The 17,387-nt window shown below is 40.5% G+C and overlaps 1 protein-coding gene across 2 annotated transcripts in view; it reads right to left on the bottom strand.

The window, feature by feature from the left end:
- Positions 1-16,600, bottom strand: part of LOC138978999 (uncharacterized) — a 149,701-nt gene extending 133,101 nt beyond the window's left edge. The window contains exons 1-2 of one of the 2 annotated variants that reach the window (XM_070351813.1): positions 14,371-16,600; positions 4,298-4,500 (exon numbers count right to left, since the gene is read on the bottom strand). In XM_070351813.1, the coding sequence (XP_070207914.1) occupies positions 4,298-4,500; positions 14,371-15,162 (995 nt within the window). In that variant the 5' untranslated portion in view covers positions 15,163-16,600. The remainder of the gene's footprint in view (positions 1-4,297; positions 4,501-14,370) is intronic. The other variant, XM_070351812.1, reaches the window with a different exon arrangement.
- Between the last annotated feature and the right edge of the window lie 787 nt (positions 16,601-17,387).

Here is a 17,387-nt window from a genome sequence, read left to right as displayed (position 1 = left end):
AAGAGAAAAAAGAAGGGGGAAGATCGTGTCGGGGTTTAGATTTGTCAATGTTATTAATTTGATTTGGCCCGGGATTGACTGTTTATCAGGAAAGGTTCAGGTAAGCGGAACAGGCAGATGGACGACTGTTTGTTTGCTTGCTGTGAGTATCAATTCAGAAATAAAGTTAACTTGTTTAAACCAACAACGTGATATTAAACAAATTTAGTCAATTTGTCGCTCGAAATCCAGCAACGGCGTGCTTACAACAACAACAACAACAACAACAACAACAACAACAACAACAACAACAACAACAACAACAACAATGTGATATCAAACAAACTTGAATTCAGTCAATTTGTCGCTCGAAACTAAAACAACATCACCGTGACAGTTTCAGATATGACGTTATCAAAGTAGTTTTGACAGCATCATTCTACAGTCCGGTCGAGCTTCTGTCGTTCGAGCATATGTCGCGTCGAGCTTTTGTCGCATCGAGCATTTGTCCGGTCGAGCTTCTGTCGTTCGAGCATATGTCGCGTCGAGCTTTTGTCGCGTCGAGCATTTGTCCATTCGAGCATTTGTCGTTCGAGCATATGTCGCGTCGAGCTTTTGTCGCGTCGAGTATTTGTCCATTCGAGCATTTGTCGTTCGAGATTTTGTCGTTCGAGCTTTTGTCGTTCGAGCTTATGTCGGACACCGGTTGAGGAAAGTGTTCGTTCGTTGGTTTCTTTGGTTGTTATTTGTGAGGTGATGATTGTGAAAACTCTCTCTTTCTCGCTCTCTCTCTCTCTCTCTCTCTCTCTCTCTCTCTCTCTCTCTCTCTCTCTCTCCCTTTCTCTCTCTCTCTCTCTCTCACTCTCTCTCTCTCTCTCTCTCTTTCTTTCTCTCTCTCTCTCTCTCTCTCTCTCTCTCTCTCTCTCTCTCTCTCTCTCTCTCATCTTGGTTTGATAATGATTGTAGGTTGAAAAAAACTGGAGCAAGAGGAGCTTTGAGAGAGTATAGAAAAGCGAAAACGGATTTGAATAGGTTAGTATATTGTCATTATAGGAAAGAATATAAAGAATTACTGAAGGAAAAAAAGGAGTGCTTCAAAAAAAGACAAGTTAATGCTTTAGTCGATTCTTCTGGTGATGGTCTCCAATTTTGGAGTACTGTACGCACAATGTTGAGAAAATCCCAACCTAAAGCTAACATTAGTTTAGACCAATGGCAGGAACATTTTGAAACTCTGTTAAACGCGAATGATGAAAACCAAAGCGACCAAGAAGATATAATTATAAATGCAGAGCCGACAGACTATTGTCACATAACAGACAGACCTATTGTTTCTGAAGAAATTAAGGATGCTATAGGACACCTCAAACGAAACAAAGCTAGTGGTTGGGACGGAATACCTGCTGAAGTAATAAAGACTATTAATGTAATGCCTTTTTTACATGACTACCTCAATGCTCTTCTTGAAACGGGGTATTTCCCGGAATTCTGGTCCAAGTCCATCATTGTGCCTATTTTCAAAAAAGGGGACACAGACGATCCGGGAAATTATAGAGGTGTTTCTCTTGTTAGTGTTGTCAGTAAAATATTCACGCACATTTTGAACAAGCGGCTGACGCAGTGGATGGAAGAAACTGAACAAATTGTAGAAGAACAAGCAGGCTTTAGAGCCGGATACTCGACTGTTGATCACATTTTCTCACTTTACACTATAATCCAGAAAAGTTTAGCGCAAAATAAAAAGGTTTTTGTTGCTTTCATAGATTACCGTCGGGCATTCGATTCTATTAATAGAAACAAGCTATGGGCATGCTTATGCCGGAAAGGATTGTCTAGAAAAATGCTTAAAATTTTAAAGAGCATGTATGAAAATGTTCTCTGCTGCGTCAGAGCTGGTCAGGACTATACAGAGTTCTTTGGATCACCAATCGGTCTGAAACAAGGCTGTTTATTGTCACCGAAATTGTTTGCCCTATTTATTAACGAGGTTGCTGAAGAATTAAAAAGAGACGGAAGACATGGCATCACTTTATCTAACCTAATAGAAGAAATGTTCGCTTTATTATTTGCAGATGATTTAGCCCTTGTTTCACACACGGTTGTTGGCCTGCAGAACCAGTTAAATGTGCTTGCTAGGGCCTCCGGTAGACTGGGACTGTCAGTCAACCTTAGTAAGACTAAAGTGATGGTATTCCGCAAGGGAGGCTACCTAGCAGCGCGTGAGAAATGGTATTTAAACGGTGATCTACTAGAAGTGGTTAACTCTTACACTTACTTAGGCTTTACACTGACAACTAAACTTTCAATATGTACAGCAATGGAGCAAATCGCTGCACGAGCAAAGAAAAAAGTGATGGATATTTTACGGGCATTATGGAGAATAGAATGTAATGATATAAAAGTATTTTTGCGTTTGTTCGACCTCCAAGTTCAGCCTGCTCTTTTGTATGCGTCCGAAATATGGGGTGTAAAAGAAATTGCGGAAATTGAACGGGTCCAAATGTATGCATGCAAGAAGCTTTTATCAGTGAGTCAGAAAACGCCTAATACCATGATATATGGTGAATTGGGCAGACACCCACTTTTTATCAATTCCCTTATGAAAGCAATTAAATACTGGCTAAAACTATTAGAAATGCCTTCCCATAGAATTCCAAGAGCAATTTATGATCATCTTAAACGTTTAGAGGAAAGAGGGATCAAGACTTGGGCTAGTGACATTAAAAACCATGTGTTTCGCCTGGGTTTTGGCTATTCTTGGATTGAGCAGCAGGTCGGTAATAAAACTGGCTTTTTGAAGATGCTTAAGCAGCGTTTGCTCGATTGCTATCAACAAGACTGGCATGCAAAGTTATTTGATAGTGAACGATTTGTGACCTATCGAAGCTTCAAAACTATTTTACAGTATGAACATTACTTATCAAGTTTGCATATTAGACGTTATAGAGACGTTCTGGTCCGATTTAGAGTTGGCATAAACGACTTGTATTGCAACAGGCACAGATACAATGTAAATAGACGATTGGAATTATGTCCCTTGTGTGGTCTGGCGGAGGAGGATGAAATTCATTTCATCTTCGCCTGCCAAGCCTATTCAAATATAAGACAACAGTTTTCTTTAAACATTCTATTCAATAATTGTTTGAGAGCTAGAAATTTTGTCAACTTAATGAATATTGAAAATCAGGAAATGCTGGCATCATTTATTTTTGATTGTTTAAAACTTAGACAAGAGCTGATTGCAAATCCTGAACAATAGCAGAAAAGGCGACAACTTAACTACACTATTTAACCGGCTATGGCCGTCATTGTAATGTACATATTATATAATATCACAATTACTTTTTCTGATGGACTAGATAGTCCACCAGTATTACATTTATGTTTGTCCTTGACGTTGTTTTTGCCACGTTTTTTCCCCCCATTGCAAGGGGCATGTTGCCTAAATGCAATAAACTCGTTAATCGTTAATCGTTAATCGTTAATCTCTCTCTCTCTCTCTCTCTCTCGCTTTTATTATGATAACATAACAGGCTGAGATTTTTTTGTTTAAACAAATAGCTATTTGTTATAATTTTCTATCATTGCTTATGAATCATAATGAATCTTGAAATGTCATATTGATTGCTAAAATTGTGTCAGTCGTACTGTACATTAACAGTTGGGAAGACCTTGCCTAAGACCGAGCCCGCTGGAAAGAGGCCTAGCCAAGGAAGAAGAGAAGCTCCAACTAGCCTCGGAAGTGAAAAGGCTCTGAGCCAAAGAAAAGAACAGCAGTGAATGAACATCCTCAGACTCTGTTCACAAGTGTGGTCGCTGCGGTAGAAACTGCCACCCACGCATGGGTCTACACAGCCGTTCCAGTGCCAACTGAACAATCCTCCCAGGCGCAGATCCATGGCCCCACGGGACCGACGGATGCAGACGGTGTAATGTAGGTAACTTAAGCTTCTGTTTATTCCTCATATTGAGTTACCCCTCAATGGACGCGGGCCGGAAGAAACAAAAGCATGTTTACATTGCTTATTCTGTCACTCTCGAATAATAAAATTCAGTTCAGTTCAATTCAATTCAAGTCTCTCTAATCATGTTTTGGTCAAGGGGGGGGGGGGGGGGGGGGGGGGGGGGTAACAAAACATAGTTTACGCGGAAACGTAAGAAATCTCTTTAATATATATTTTGCTCCAAAGAAAATTCACCCCTCCCACAAAAGCAAAAGTGCGGGCTGCCAGAAACGGAGTACAGATAAACACAAACAACAATTATTTTCTGTCCCAAAACTGACGCAAAATAAATACAATGCAATAACTTCTCTCACCTGGCCACGATGTCCAGATACTTGTCATCAGTGAGCAGAGTGTACACACTACAGGCCATCCTGTGTTGCCACCAGGTGCTTAGCTGTGATAAAACGGCGGGTGTCCCGTGCCAGTACGATGCAGGCTGGGACAGTTGGTCAGAGCAACAACACAGCTGTGAGGCTTCCGCTGCTGAGCCTGCACCTAGGCTCCGACACACCGCCTGCAACATAGAAACTGTCAATGTGATATGAGCACCCCCTGAATGATAGATATCTCTCTCTCTCTCTCTCTCTCTCTCTCTCTCTCTCTCTCTCTCTCTCTCTCTCTGTTTCGCATTCTCTGTCTCTCTATCTCTCTCTTTCTCTCTTTTTCCCCCCATTCTCTGTCTTTTAATCTCTCTCTCTCTCGTTCTCTCTCTCTTTATCTCTCTCTCTTTCCCATTCTCTGTTTCTGTCTCTGTCTCTCTCTCTCTCTCTCTCTCTCTCTCTCTCTCTCTCTCTCGCTCTCTCGATGAAATCACTGAGTGGTGCGTTTCTAATGCAATGATCATTCATCCGATTAAAACAAAGAGTATGGTGATAACCACGAGACAAAAACACCAGTTAAGTCCTTTACTATTACAACTGTCAGTTGGCTCAACTCAAGTGCAGCAAGTTAGGGAACATAGACTATTAGGTGTTACCATTGATCAAGAGTTGAAATGGCAAACTCATCTGAGTAATATTTGCAAAGTAGTATCAAAGAATTTGTACCTGTTATCAAAATTAAGGCATTACGCCAATTCCGAAGCACTCAAAATGTTCTATTACGCCCACATAATGCCTCATATAAACTTCGCCTCAACACTTTGGGATAACTGCAGTGACGTTCATTTAAAAAGACTCAATTCCCTACATCGCCGAGCTGCAAAACTTATTCTGCATGATTTGAATAGGTCCACGGATGATAAACTAAAGCTCTTGAATTTCCTCCCCCTGAAAGATCAGTTGACGTTAAACAAGGCTGTGTTCATGTATAAAATTCTAAATGACGACTGTCCTAAATATTTGCAATCACATTTCAAACATGCCACAAAAAGATATGGGTCCCCCCAAAAAATCCCTCCTATACCTCGCATAGACCTCTACAAATCGAGCTTAGCCTTCTCGGGAGCGTTTCTCTGGAACTCCCTCCCCCAACAGATAAGAAATGCAACTTCAGTGAAAATGTTTAAGGGGAGACACCAGTGTTCAGAGTGATTTTTTGTGTTTAATAACTCTCGAGTCTAATTTTTTTTTAGAATTAAAGTATTCAGTCTATCTCCTTAGAAAATAGTAAAAAAAATAAAATTGTACAGTCGGTTGCCATGGTAGCAATCCAAGATGGCCGCCAAACAGCACATTTTCAAAATAGTAAGGCTTTTATAAAACTGCATGGAATTTTGTTTTGAAGCTTGTTATGTGTACTTTAATACAATGCCAAAAATTTGTTCAGAGAATATTTTTGATCTGTCAATTCTTAAAAAAGATATTAGTGATAAAAATGAGTGATGTTGAATTTTATGAAAAAACATCACAAAAAATTATATAACTTCTCACACACACACAAATTCCACAATACGTTCTGAACATTTTTGAGAAAATATATTACTTAAGATGTATGCAAAGTTTCAACAACGGAAGTTTATTAGAAAACATGGCTCAGGCTTTTGAAGTGACATAAATGTAGTTTTGAGAAAATGCACAAAACGTGAAGAAAATTGAATTATTGTACACAAAAATTTACCTACATGTAACAAAACAACGCTGACTCTGAAATCAATTCTTGCTTGATTCCATAAGAAAAACAAAAACTAAATTCAACAAAAGAAAAAAGAAAAAAAAACAGTGTTCCGCAAGCACCAAATAACCTGTTCCGAGGTCGCAATGATCAACTCTCATCAGTAATGCGCACGCTGCATAAAGTATGCCCATTCATAATTCCCAACTTGTTACCAGTCGAGCCGCTTGTCTTGGACCTCTTTTGGACTTGAATTGAATAGTCAGTGAGTCGTTTAACAGTGTCCTTTATTTTTTATACAACAATATTTGGGTTGATTTCTGTGAATTGCCTTGCAATGCCATGGGCACTTCTGAAGCTCCTCTCCAGCTTCCACCTCTGCATCTGTAGAGACAAATATAAATTCTAAATTAATATGTCTAAGAAAAACCCAAATACTGCTATTCACATATATAACCCCCACCCCCCCCCCCCCCCCCCCCCCCCCCCCCCCATTTAAAAAAGGTATTGTTATGTAATAAGATGCTATTTGTGCGCATGCGTATGTAAGTGCTGACAGTCAAGCAGTGATGAATAGCTGTTGAAAAAACATGTGAATGGTGCTGAGGTGGTTGAGAGCTAGTGAACGGTCTGGTTTACAGCAATTGCACATCCATCGCATGCAGAAACCTTAATAAACGAGTGAAACCTATACACACCCCTATACCGGGGGTGTAATTATGGTCTGCAATGTTCACTCACTGGGACATGCGAATGCATGTTTGTTTATGCTATAAAAAAAAACACCTGTGATCACAGGAGGAAGCTATTATACTTGAGAAAATAAATGAGCAAAGAACAGATGTTTTCCCCCAACACTGACAAACCTGGTGACCACCAAGCTTCACAGTAGCAACCCATAACAGACTCTGAGACTGTGCATCCTATTCAGTTTCTTTGCATCAGGATGTTGTTACTTTGATTCTGTACTTCAGCACAACAATCACACACACAAACACAGAGCCAGAGCCGCACACATAACCAACAAATTGTATTTACTAATATATTTTTTAAAAGAAGAAAACAAATACATACCGAACCGGCTCATTTGCTGCTTGGCATCTTCCCTGCTCTCCTTGCGCTAGTATTCAACTGCACCAGACTTCCCCGGAGATGCCTGGTGTTGCACCATGGCTGAACAAAGTCATTTTCGTATTGATTGTTCTTCTTGTAAGCGGTTTATTTGCTTTGCTTTTATTTTCCGGAGAAAAGATTACCATAAGGCCTGCCTTCTCGTTGTCAGAGATGGCGAACTCCGTGTAGTCCGTATCTACCGTCGTGGCAGTCCGCTCCGCAACTCTAAAATAAGTCCTGGTTCAAAACACTCATGGAAACATGCTTCACACGTACACCACCGATGGTGATTTCTTGCTCCATCCCATCTCAAGTGAAGAAGCATAGTTTCCTGCCAATTTCCCTTCTCGAAGAAGTAAAATGCACGCACTTGTTCTTCCGATTCGTTCGTAGCAATAGCAGACGACGCTATCGATTCGGACTTTCTGTTTAAACTTCTGTCACGCGAGCCTCTGTAACTGACCTGAATCTACCCGATTTTCTTCTCATTTGCATGTCTAGCACTGAACTCGGGGCAAAACTTGTGACCAACTGAAGTTTCAAGAAAGATATCCAAGAAAAATCGCAGCCGAAGGTGCTACACATCGCCTTTGGCAAGCTCTTGCGGAAATCAAGAATACTGCATTCTGGGAAGGCCGAATTGAACCGAACCTAGACCGAGCATAAACGAAGTTTAATATCCGCGATTCGATTGGTCAGTACCGAAAACTGTTCATACGGAATCTTCCGGAATCTTCATCGGTTCTCTTCGGCTCATTGGAATGTCTTTCACAGTTGCTGTTACAAACGGCGCGAAATCCGTAAACGGAAATTCCCGTTGTGTGTCATCCACCAACTTCGCAAAGAAAAGACAACTCCTCCCAGTCATACAAACGTGACCACGCTTGACGATGTTTTTTAACTCACAGTCGTGTTTTTTAATACATAATTGCATACACATACATTGTTTATTTACCCGTTTTGACCGTTTATGATTCATTCTGATCTAAAATAAATACATCAGAGTAACCAGAAGAGGTTCAAAATGCAGAATCAGAAAGAAAATGGGAATGACCATGGAACAAAAAAATCACCTTTTTCACTGTGGTGTCTGCCCTTAATTAAGGCTGGAGCACACTTTGGAAAGTACGTTGGAGTAGCCTCCCTTCTACGTTGGAGTAGCCTCCCTTCCCGGATTTAGAACGCGTTTCGTGTCGTAACAGATTATCCACTTACTAGCCATATCCGAATGCAAAATAATGAAATAAACATTAGGAAATGGCAGACGTTTACAAATATCGACATTCTCTATCAGTGCAATAAAAAACAATCGTTAGAACTTGCATTTACGACATGTCGTGCGTGAGAACGTGTCAGTAAACAAGCACTTTTTGCCTGGCTGAAGAACCCCACGAGTCAAGCTAAAACAGACGACAAGTAATGGAAAGCAGTCTGCGGATAAACATAACAAACTACTGATGAAAAAGTGTGTTCATCCCTGCTCTGGATAAAAGACATCGGACTGATGACAACGTGGCAGCGTTCACGCGAAAAGATTTTTTTTCAGATTATCGCTTCTACATTTTATTGCACGTACTTGGGGCAGATCTGAATTTCTGAAAGATGACAAATCGGTCTTGTGAGTTGAGAACCACATGTTCTTTGCCGACAGAAATCACGATGGGACAAGATGTAGATTGTGTTGAAGAGATGTTTGCAGATTATCGCATCTACATTTTATTGCTCAGATCAATGCACGTAGTTGGGGTAGATCTGAATTTCGCAATGGAAGACGACAAATCTGTCTTGTGAGTTAAGAACCACACGTTCTTTGGCGGCAGAAATCACTATGGGACAAGATGAGGATTGTGTTGAGGGGCTAATACTGACTGACTTTAGATGAAGAGTTCCTAGACTGCCTGGTTTTTGTAGAGAGGCATCATGATTATATCCTGGTGTTTTTTTACGTTCTTGATGACAACGCGCCAGAATCGCACGAAGATCGAACTCTCGAAGAAAACAAGTTTATCGCTGAACATCGGAAATGTGAAACGGCTCTTCCTGTCTGACCAGTCTCCCCGTTCTTGAAATCCACAGGCTACATTATTTATCAGGTAACTTTTACTTACCAAACCGGAGTGTGTGTGTGTGTGTGTGTGTGTGTGTGTGTGTGTGTGTGTGTGTGTGTGTACACCGGATTACCACCATCAACGCACCCTCTTGGACTTTTCTACTATGCCTGCTGTGACATTCACGAGGATTATTGTGATTCTTGGACAATCGTGTGCCTATGCTGGACTTGCAGGAAGACAAACGGTGCCGGAACGGTATATACGTGCTGCCAAGTGTGCACGTCCAGAGCGCAGTGTGAACCGAGAGTGAGTGTGTCATTGTGTGGAAGTTTTGCTTGATTGATTTATTCATGATTTAATTTGCTTTTTGGTTCAATAGTAAAATCTGTGTACGTTATACTTTGTATTTTGTGGTGTGATTCGCCCGAGTGCGAGACCCCCATCCCCGAACGCCTCTGTGGGTGGAATTGTATATATATATACTTGTGTAACGTGAGTGTGTAGATGAGAATGTGAAAGTTGCTTTGGACCCAGATACACACAGCAGACACCAACGCAACAGCTAAGTTTCAGCCTGACAAAGAAATTCGAGTGACACAGCTAATACCTATAATGGCTGTACTTGTTATTTCTCTATTAAAACAAATGTTTCAAGATCTTTAGGCCAAAACAAATAAATTGTCTGTTTCTATTAACATGGCTAAAAAAAAATAGGGTAGGTAGGTAGGTGTTTTTGTTGTTGTTGTTGCCAGGATAGAATTCTTGAAAATAACTAAATGACACAAAGAGACAAGACTCGCTATAGATAGATTTATATAAAAAAAAAATGTGACAAAGGATATAAAATGATTGTTTTACCTGGTCTGGAATCTTCAGTAGTAATTGCATAAAAAAAGTCTGATATATCAATTATCATGTTAACTTTTTCTTAAAATGGGTGCGTTAAATCCTAGTCTGTTTGTTTTTAATGGACTAAGCAATCCTTGGACTGACAGAAAAGATGTATTTTAAAAATGTCCAGTTGCTTTTACTTATTTTTCTAATTGGAAGAGAATACAAATTATGCACTCTTTTCTGTTCAAATGGGTAGAGGGCGGGGGTAGTAAAAGGATCACAGTTCAAGATTTTGCGCGACAAGAGGTGTGTTTCTTTTATAAAGAGCAAAAACTCAACTTGGTATCTAACACTATTTCTGAACACTGTAACCACTTTAGCACTTTTTTTCTTTTTTTTCTTCTGTCTTCCAAACTTCTAATTCAGCTTCAAAAATGATTAAAAAAAAGGTTTTTTTTCTTCTGAAATCTACAGTTAAATCACTATTTTGGATATTCTATTTTGCTTCCCTATTTATCTTCTTAATTTTTTGATCATCTGATTACCTTGCTTTTCTATTTGGAAGATAATATGCACTCTTTTCTGAAAAATGGGTAGGGGGTGGGGGTAGTAAAAGCATCACAGTTCAAGATTTTGCACGACAAGAGGTGTGTTTCTTTTAACTGTGATGAAGAGGGATAACTCAACTTGGTACCAAACACTATTTCTGAACACTGTAACCACTTTAGCACTTTCATTTTTTTCTCTCTGTCTTCCAAGCTTTAAAATTCAGCTAATAAAATGAGTAAAAAAGTGGGTTTTTTTCAGAATTCACCAGTTAAATCACTATGTTGGATGTTCTATTTTGCTTCCCTATTTCTGTTCTTCAGTTTTTGATCATCTGACTACCCTGCTTTTCTATTTGGTAGATAATATATGTGTTCTGCGCGAACTTAGAATCCGGTTTCATTCTAGAATGGACCGGGTCCAGGTTGGAATTCTAACCCTGCGCAAGTACAGGGGTGCCATTCTAGAATGAAACCCTTGAATAAAGGGGGCCGTAATGTTTGTAGGTAAGACAGAGTTGTCTTCCCTTGAATTATCTCCACCTGCACCTTCCCTTTGATAAAATGGGGCTGATTTGTCTACCCCTGAAAAAAATCCTTTGGCGATCTTGCGATGTCATGTCATGTCAAGAAAGTTGACACTCCTGAGTACGCAATAAACAAAGGCAGACCATAGCAAGGGGGACTACCAGGGCGGTATTGTTTGCAGGGCAGTTGTTTTTGTGATGAGAGCCGGTTGCGGCCGCTTGCAATGTCAGCGCTGTCTCCCTCTCGGAAATGTCCGGTTTTTTGACAATTTTTTTGACAGACAGACAGACAGACGGTCAGACCGACTAACCGACAGACAGACCAACAGAAGGACAGAGTGAGTTATAGAGCTGTTGTCACAGGTTTTAAAAAAAGTTGACATTATATCTTCACAATTCAGAAGACCAACTTCATGTATATGAATAAGATTAAAAGTTACAAGCGAGATCGGCAAAACACTGTCAGTCCGGAAATTTCCGTTCGTAGCGATCAGTGCTGAGTGTCTCTCAAAATCGTAATCACTTTCAGAACATCACAATCCCAATTCACGATGTCTTTGAGTAAAGTGTAAAAAACCCGAGAAAAAAAAGCAAACCAAACACACAAAAAACAAAAACAAACAGAAAATCCACATTTGTGGCTTTGGCTGTGTGATAGTCTAACTGGAATGACTATTCCAACTTGGACCCAAATTCCAACCTTGCGCACGGCCGATTCTAGAATGGACCAGCAACAAGGGTTTCATTCTAGAATGGCACCCCTGTACTTGCGCAGGGTTAGAATTCCAACCTGGACCCGGTCCATTCTAGAATGAAACCGGATTCTAAGTTCGCGCAGAACATATGCACTCTTTTCTGAAAAAATGGGTAGGGGGTGGGGGAAGTAAAAGTATCACAGTTCAAGATTTTGGCCGACAAGAGGTGTATTTCTTTTAACAGTGGTAAAGAGGGATAACTCAACTTGGTATCTAACACTATTTCTGAACACTGTAATCACTTTAACACTTTTAATTTATGTTTGTTTGTGTTCCAAGTTTTAAATTAAGCTTCAAAAATGGGTAAAAAAAATAGTTTTCTCATAATTCACAAGTTAAATCATTATGTTGGATGTTCTATTTTGCTTCCCTCTTTCTCTTCTTAAGTTTTTGATCATCTGACTACCCTGCTTTTCTATTTGGAAGATAATATGCACTCTTTTCTGACAAATGGGAAGGGGGTGGGGGTAGTAAAAGCATCACAGTTCAAAATTTTGCACGTTAAGGTGTATTTTTTTTTAAATTGGTAAAGAGGGATAACTCAACTTGGTATCTAACACTATTTCTGAACACTGTAATCACTTTAACACTTTTGATTTATGTTTGTCTGTGTTCCAAGTTTCAAATTAAGCTTCAAAAATGGGTAAAAAAATGGTTTTTTAATAATTCACAAGTTAAATCATTATGTTGGATGTTCTATTTTGCTTCCCTCTTTCTCTTCTTTAAGGTTTTGATCATATGACTACCCTGCTTTTCTATTTGAAAGATAATATGCACTCTTTTCTGAAAAATGGGTAGGGGGTGGGGGTAGTAAAAGCATCACAGTTCAAGATTTTGCGCGACAAGAGGTGTGTTTTTTTTAACTGTGATGAAGAGGGATAACTCAACTTGGTATCAAACACTATTTCTGAACACTGTAACCACTTTAGCACTTTTAATTTTTTTTTCTGTCTTCAGTTCCAAGCTTTAAATTAAGCTAATAAAATGAGTAAAAAAGTGGGGTTTTTTTAGAATTCACCAGTTAAATCACTATGTTGGATGTTCTATTTTGCTTCCCTATTTCTGTTCTGAAGTTTTTGATCATCTGACTACCCTGCTTTTCTATTTGGTAGATAATAATTATGCACTCTTTTCTGAAAAAATGGGTAGGGGGTGGGGGAAGTAAAAGTATCACAGTTCAAGATTTTGCGCGACAAGAGGTGTATTTCTTTTAACAGTGGTAAAGAGGGATAACTCAACTTGGTATCTAACACTATTTCTGAACACTGTAATCACTTTAACACTTTTAATATATGTTTGTCTGTGTTCCAAGTTTCAAATTAAGCTTCACAAATGGGTAAAAAAAATAGTTTTCTCATAATTCACAAGTTAAATCATTATGTTGGATGTTCTATTTTGCTTCCCTCTTTCTCTTCTTAAGTTTTTGATCATCTGACTACCCTGCTTTTCTATTTGGAAGATAATATGCACTCTTTTCTGACAAATGGGAAGGGGGTGGGGGTAGTAAAAGCATCACAGTTCAAAATTTTGCGCGTTAAGAGGTATATTTTTTTTTAAATTGGTAAAGAGGGATAACTCAACTTGGTATCTAACACTATTTCTGAACACTGTAATCACTTTAACACTTTTAATCAATGTTTGTTGGTGTTCCATGCTTCAAATTGAGCTTCAAAATGGATACAAAAGGATTTTTTTCCGAATTCACAAGTAAAATCACTTCGTTTAATGTTCTATTTTGCTTCCCTATTTCTCTTCTTCAGTTTGTGATCATCTGATTGTTATTTTGTTTACATTTTCACAATACAATATTGCAACTTATTCAGTAGTGTTTGCGTGAAAAAATCTGATACCTATGCTTAAACTTCAGTCGTTATCTTAAAATTTTGCGCGTTAAGCCCTTTATATTTTGTATTTTCCTGATAAAGCAAACATTGAACTAACAGAAAAAGTAACTTTTAAAACTACCTAATCACTTTGAAATTGGGCCTCCAAAGTGTACTCCAGCCTTAAGAGATAGTCACGTTCACACATCATTCGTGAATAAAATGTCTTGTTCGATTGTTATTTTGTTGAACATTTTGTACTAGTGTTAACGGATGTGTAGCTGATTTGAGCAACTTAATTCTCAAAATGAAAGGTTTAACTGTGTCAATGTAATTTTGTCATTTTTGAGTTCTCCCTATATAATTCCTTAAATGCACATTGTGTTGCAATCCATACAATGTAATTCTGTATCTTATATGATTGAATTTTTATTTTTTATGTCCGTCTGTCTTTATGTGTTGTATAAAGGACAGGTTGGAAGAATAGGCTTTGCCTAAAACCTTTATCCTTTTGTAATAAAGTTCTGAGTCTGAGTCTGAGTCTCTCTCTCTTTCTCTCTTTCTTTTTCTCTCTCTCTCTCTCTCTCTCTGTCTGTCTCTCTCTCTCTCTCTTTCTCTCTCTGTCTCTCTCTCTCTCTCTCGCTCTCTCTCTCTCTCTCTCTCTCTCTCTCTCTCATAGAATACCTGTTTCAACTGTGGATCGTTATCCAAGACCCGCTCGAGTTGCTCAGTGCTGACGTAAGGCAGGAACAGAGCTTTCCTCACAGTCAGGCCAGGTGACACGTCACTCACAAGGTGCCTCACCACTGTCTCCGACCTGTCCAGCTGCTTGACCGCCTTCGTCACCCTCTTGGCCACGTCAGCATCGGCCGGAGGTTGTGGGTTCTGTGAACAAGCCTGGCTCTTGCCCACAGACTTGAGCTCCCCGATCAGAATGCCGTGCTGGCGGTGGATCAACACAAAGTCGGCCTCACCATCAGAGTATTTGGTTTTCTTCGTGTCAAGCTGTGATGGTCGTGGGAGCTGTGCAGTGGCCGCGGCGTAGGCAGGCTGGTTGAGGTAGTTGCCGAAACTGAGCTGAGACAGGATGAACATGACCTCGTGACGACTGTTGCCAAGTTCTTGCAGGTTGACCATCATGTGGTTCTGGGCAAAGTCATCCCGGAGGTCGCTCTCCTGCACATTGTCAGGTATGGCTTGTGGGTCGGGCTCTTGGGTCAACAGGCTGTACCGAGATGGCGGGACTGGTCGCTGACTGACCGGGGGAACATTGTGGACAGGGGCGGCACCAGATGGCGGGTGTAACACAAGCGCAGAGTGACCGGTACCGTGTACAGTGCCCCTGGCGTAGGGTACCTTGTTAAAATTGACGGGGGGCACACAGTAGGTACGTGTGAGAGCGTCAGGGTAGAGTGACGTCACGATCTGCCGCCAGTTGCTGCTGTTGGTCTGCTGACTGCTTCCCGGTCCTGCCATGGTGAGCTGTTCAGATTTCTCCTGCCACGGGAACAAAGTGTAGCTTCTGGGAACAAAGTGTAGCTTCCTGGGAACAAAGTGTTGCTTCCTGGCAACAAAGTGTAGCTTCTAGGGAACAAAGTGTAGCTGCCAGGGAACAAAGTGTAGCTTCCTGGGAACAAAGTGTAGCTTCTGGGAACAAAGTGTAGCTTCTAGGAACAAAGTGTAGCTGCCAGGGAACAAAGTGTAGCTTTCTGGGAACAAAGTGTAGCTTCCTGGGAACAAAGTGTAGCTTCCTGGGAACAAAGTGTAGCTTCCTGGGAACAAAGTGTAGCTTCCTGGGAACAAAGTGTAGCTGCCAGGGAACAAAGTGTAGCTTCCTGGGAACAAAGTGTAGCTTCCTGGGAACAAAGTGTAGCAATGTGGTCAGTGCATGTACCGTACCGGAGCGTCAGATCTGCTTCGCGGATAGTTCTGCCCACAGTGTTTTGCGGACCTGGCGCTCAGTTGAAAGTAACCTTTTTCAGGTACAAGTCTGACCCAGGTTTAAGAGTTGCTTTGTCTTCGTTTGAAATAGCGGTACCAATAAAGGATATATTGTCAGGATGGTTTTACTCTCCTGTCCTTCGCGATGCACTTTGACGAATGATCAACACGCAGTTCTTTGATTTCTTCCAATGTGAACGACAGGGTGCCGATTCAACTGTTCATCCCTTTGTAAGTCTGGTTCAATCAGTTGAGCTACAGTGAAGCTCCGTCCCTTTGTAAGTCTCGTTCAATCAGTTGAGCTACAGCGAAGCTCCGTCCCTTTGTAAGTCTCGTTCAATCAGTTGAGCTACAGTGAAGCTCCGTCCCTTTGTAAGTCTCGTTCAATCAGTTGAGCTGCAATGAAGCTCCGTCCCTTTGTAAGTCTCGTTCAATCAGTTGAGCTACAGCGAAGCTCCGTCCCTTTGTAAGTCTCGTTTAATCAGTTGAGCTACAGTGAAGCGAGATTTATCCCACGTACGTGAGGAGACCGCCATTTGATACATAGAGAATACTAAATAGCTTGCTGTGTTCACCAGGTTTACAAGAGTTGATTTTTTAAATATGGAAATTATGAGCTTTTCGATAATTGTAAAAAACAAAACAAGTATAAACCTATTGTGGCACTGCAAGCCATGAAGTATTCTGTGTATCTTACATTCTGTATTTACGTGTCTCCTGCATGACACTCCGACTCCAGGAAATTTGAAGCAGAAGGCATTTAAGTACAGATTGTAGGAGTAACAGATTACCACGTGGCTTGCTGTGTGATACCACGTTTACACTCGTTGCTTTTTCAAATAATGAAACGCTCGCTTTGGCTTTGTATTTCAATAGTTATAAACAACAACCTCATGTTAACCAGGTATCACACAGCAAGCCACGTAGTATCCTCTATTTCTCTTCTCACAGCTTAGTAGCATACCGCACCACAATCCGATGAGATACAATCTCTCTCACGCCTGTACTTATAGTAAAGGGATAGGGGTGAACGGATGAGAGATACAATCACTGTCACGCCTGTACTTATAGTAAAGGGATAGAGGTGAATGGATGAGATATACAATCACTGTCATGCCTGTACTTATAGTAAAGGGATAGCGGTGAATGGATGAGAGATACAATCACTGTCACGCCTGTACTTATAGTAAAGGGATAGAGGTGAATGATGAGAGATACAGTCACTGTCACGCCTGTACTTATAGTAAAGGGATAGAGGTGAATGGATGAGAGATACAGTCACTGTCACGCCTGTACTTATAGTAAAGGGATAGGGGTGAATGATGAGAGATACAATCACTGTCACGCCTGTACTTATAGTAAAGGGATAGGGGTGAATGGATGAGAGATACAATCACTGTCACGCCTGTACTTATAGTAAAGGGATAGGGGTGAATGGATGAGAGATACAATCACTGTCACGCCTGTACTTATAGTAAAGGGATAGGGGTGAATGGATGAGAGATACAATCACTGTCACGCCTGTACTTATAGTAAAGGGATAGGGGTGAATGGATGAGAGATACAATCACTGTCACGCCTGTACTTATAGTAAAGGGATAGGGGTGAATGGATGAGAGATACACTCACTGTCACGTCTGTACTTATAGTAAAGGGATAGGGGTGAATGGATGAGAGATACAATCACTGTCACGCCTGTACTTATAGTAAAGGGATAGAGGTGAATGGATGAGAGATACAATCACTGTCACGCCTGTACT

Source organism: Littorina saxatilis, linkage group LG10, assembly GCF_037325665.1.
Source record: "Littorina saxatilis isolate snail1 linkage group LG10, US_GU_Lsax_2.0, whole genome shotgun sequence".
In the NCBI taxonomy this organism is placed as follows: domain Eukaryota; kingdom Metazoa; phylum Mollusca; class Gastropoda; order Littorinimorpha; family Littorinidae; genus Littorina; species Littorina saxatilis.
Note: the sequence above shows the minus strand (reverse complement) of the source record. Positions and strands in the feature narration are given on the sequence as shown.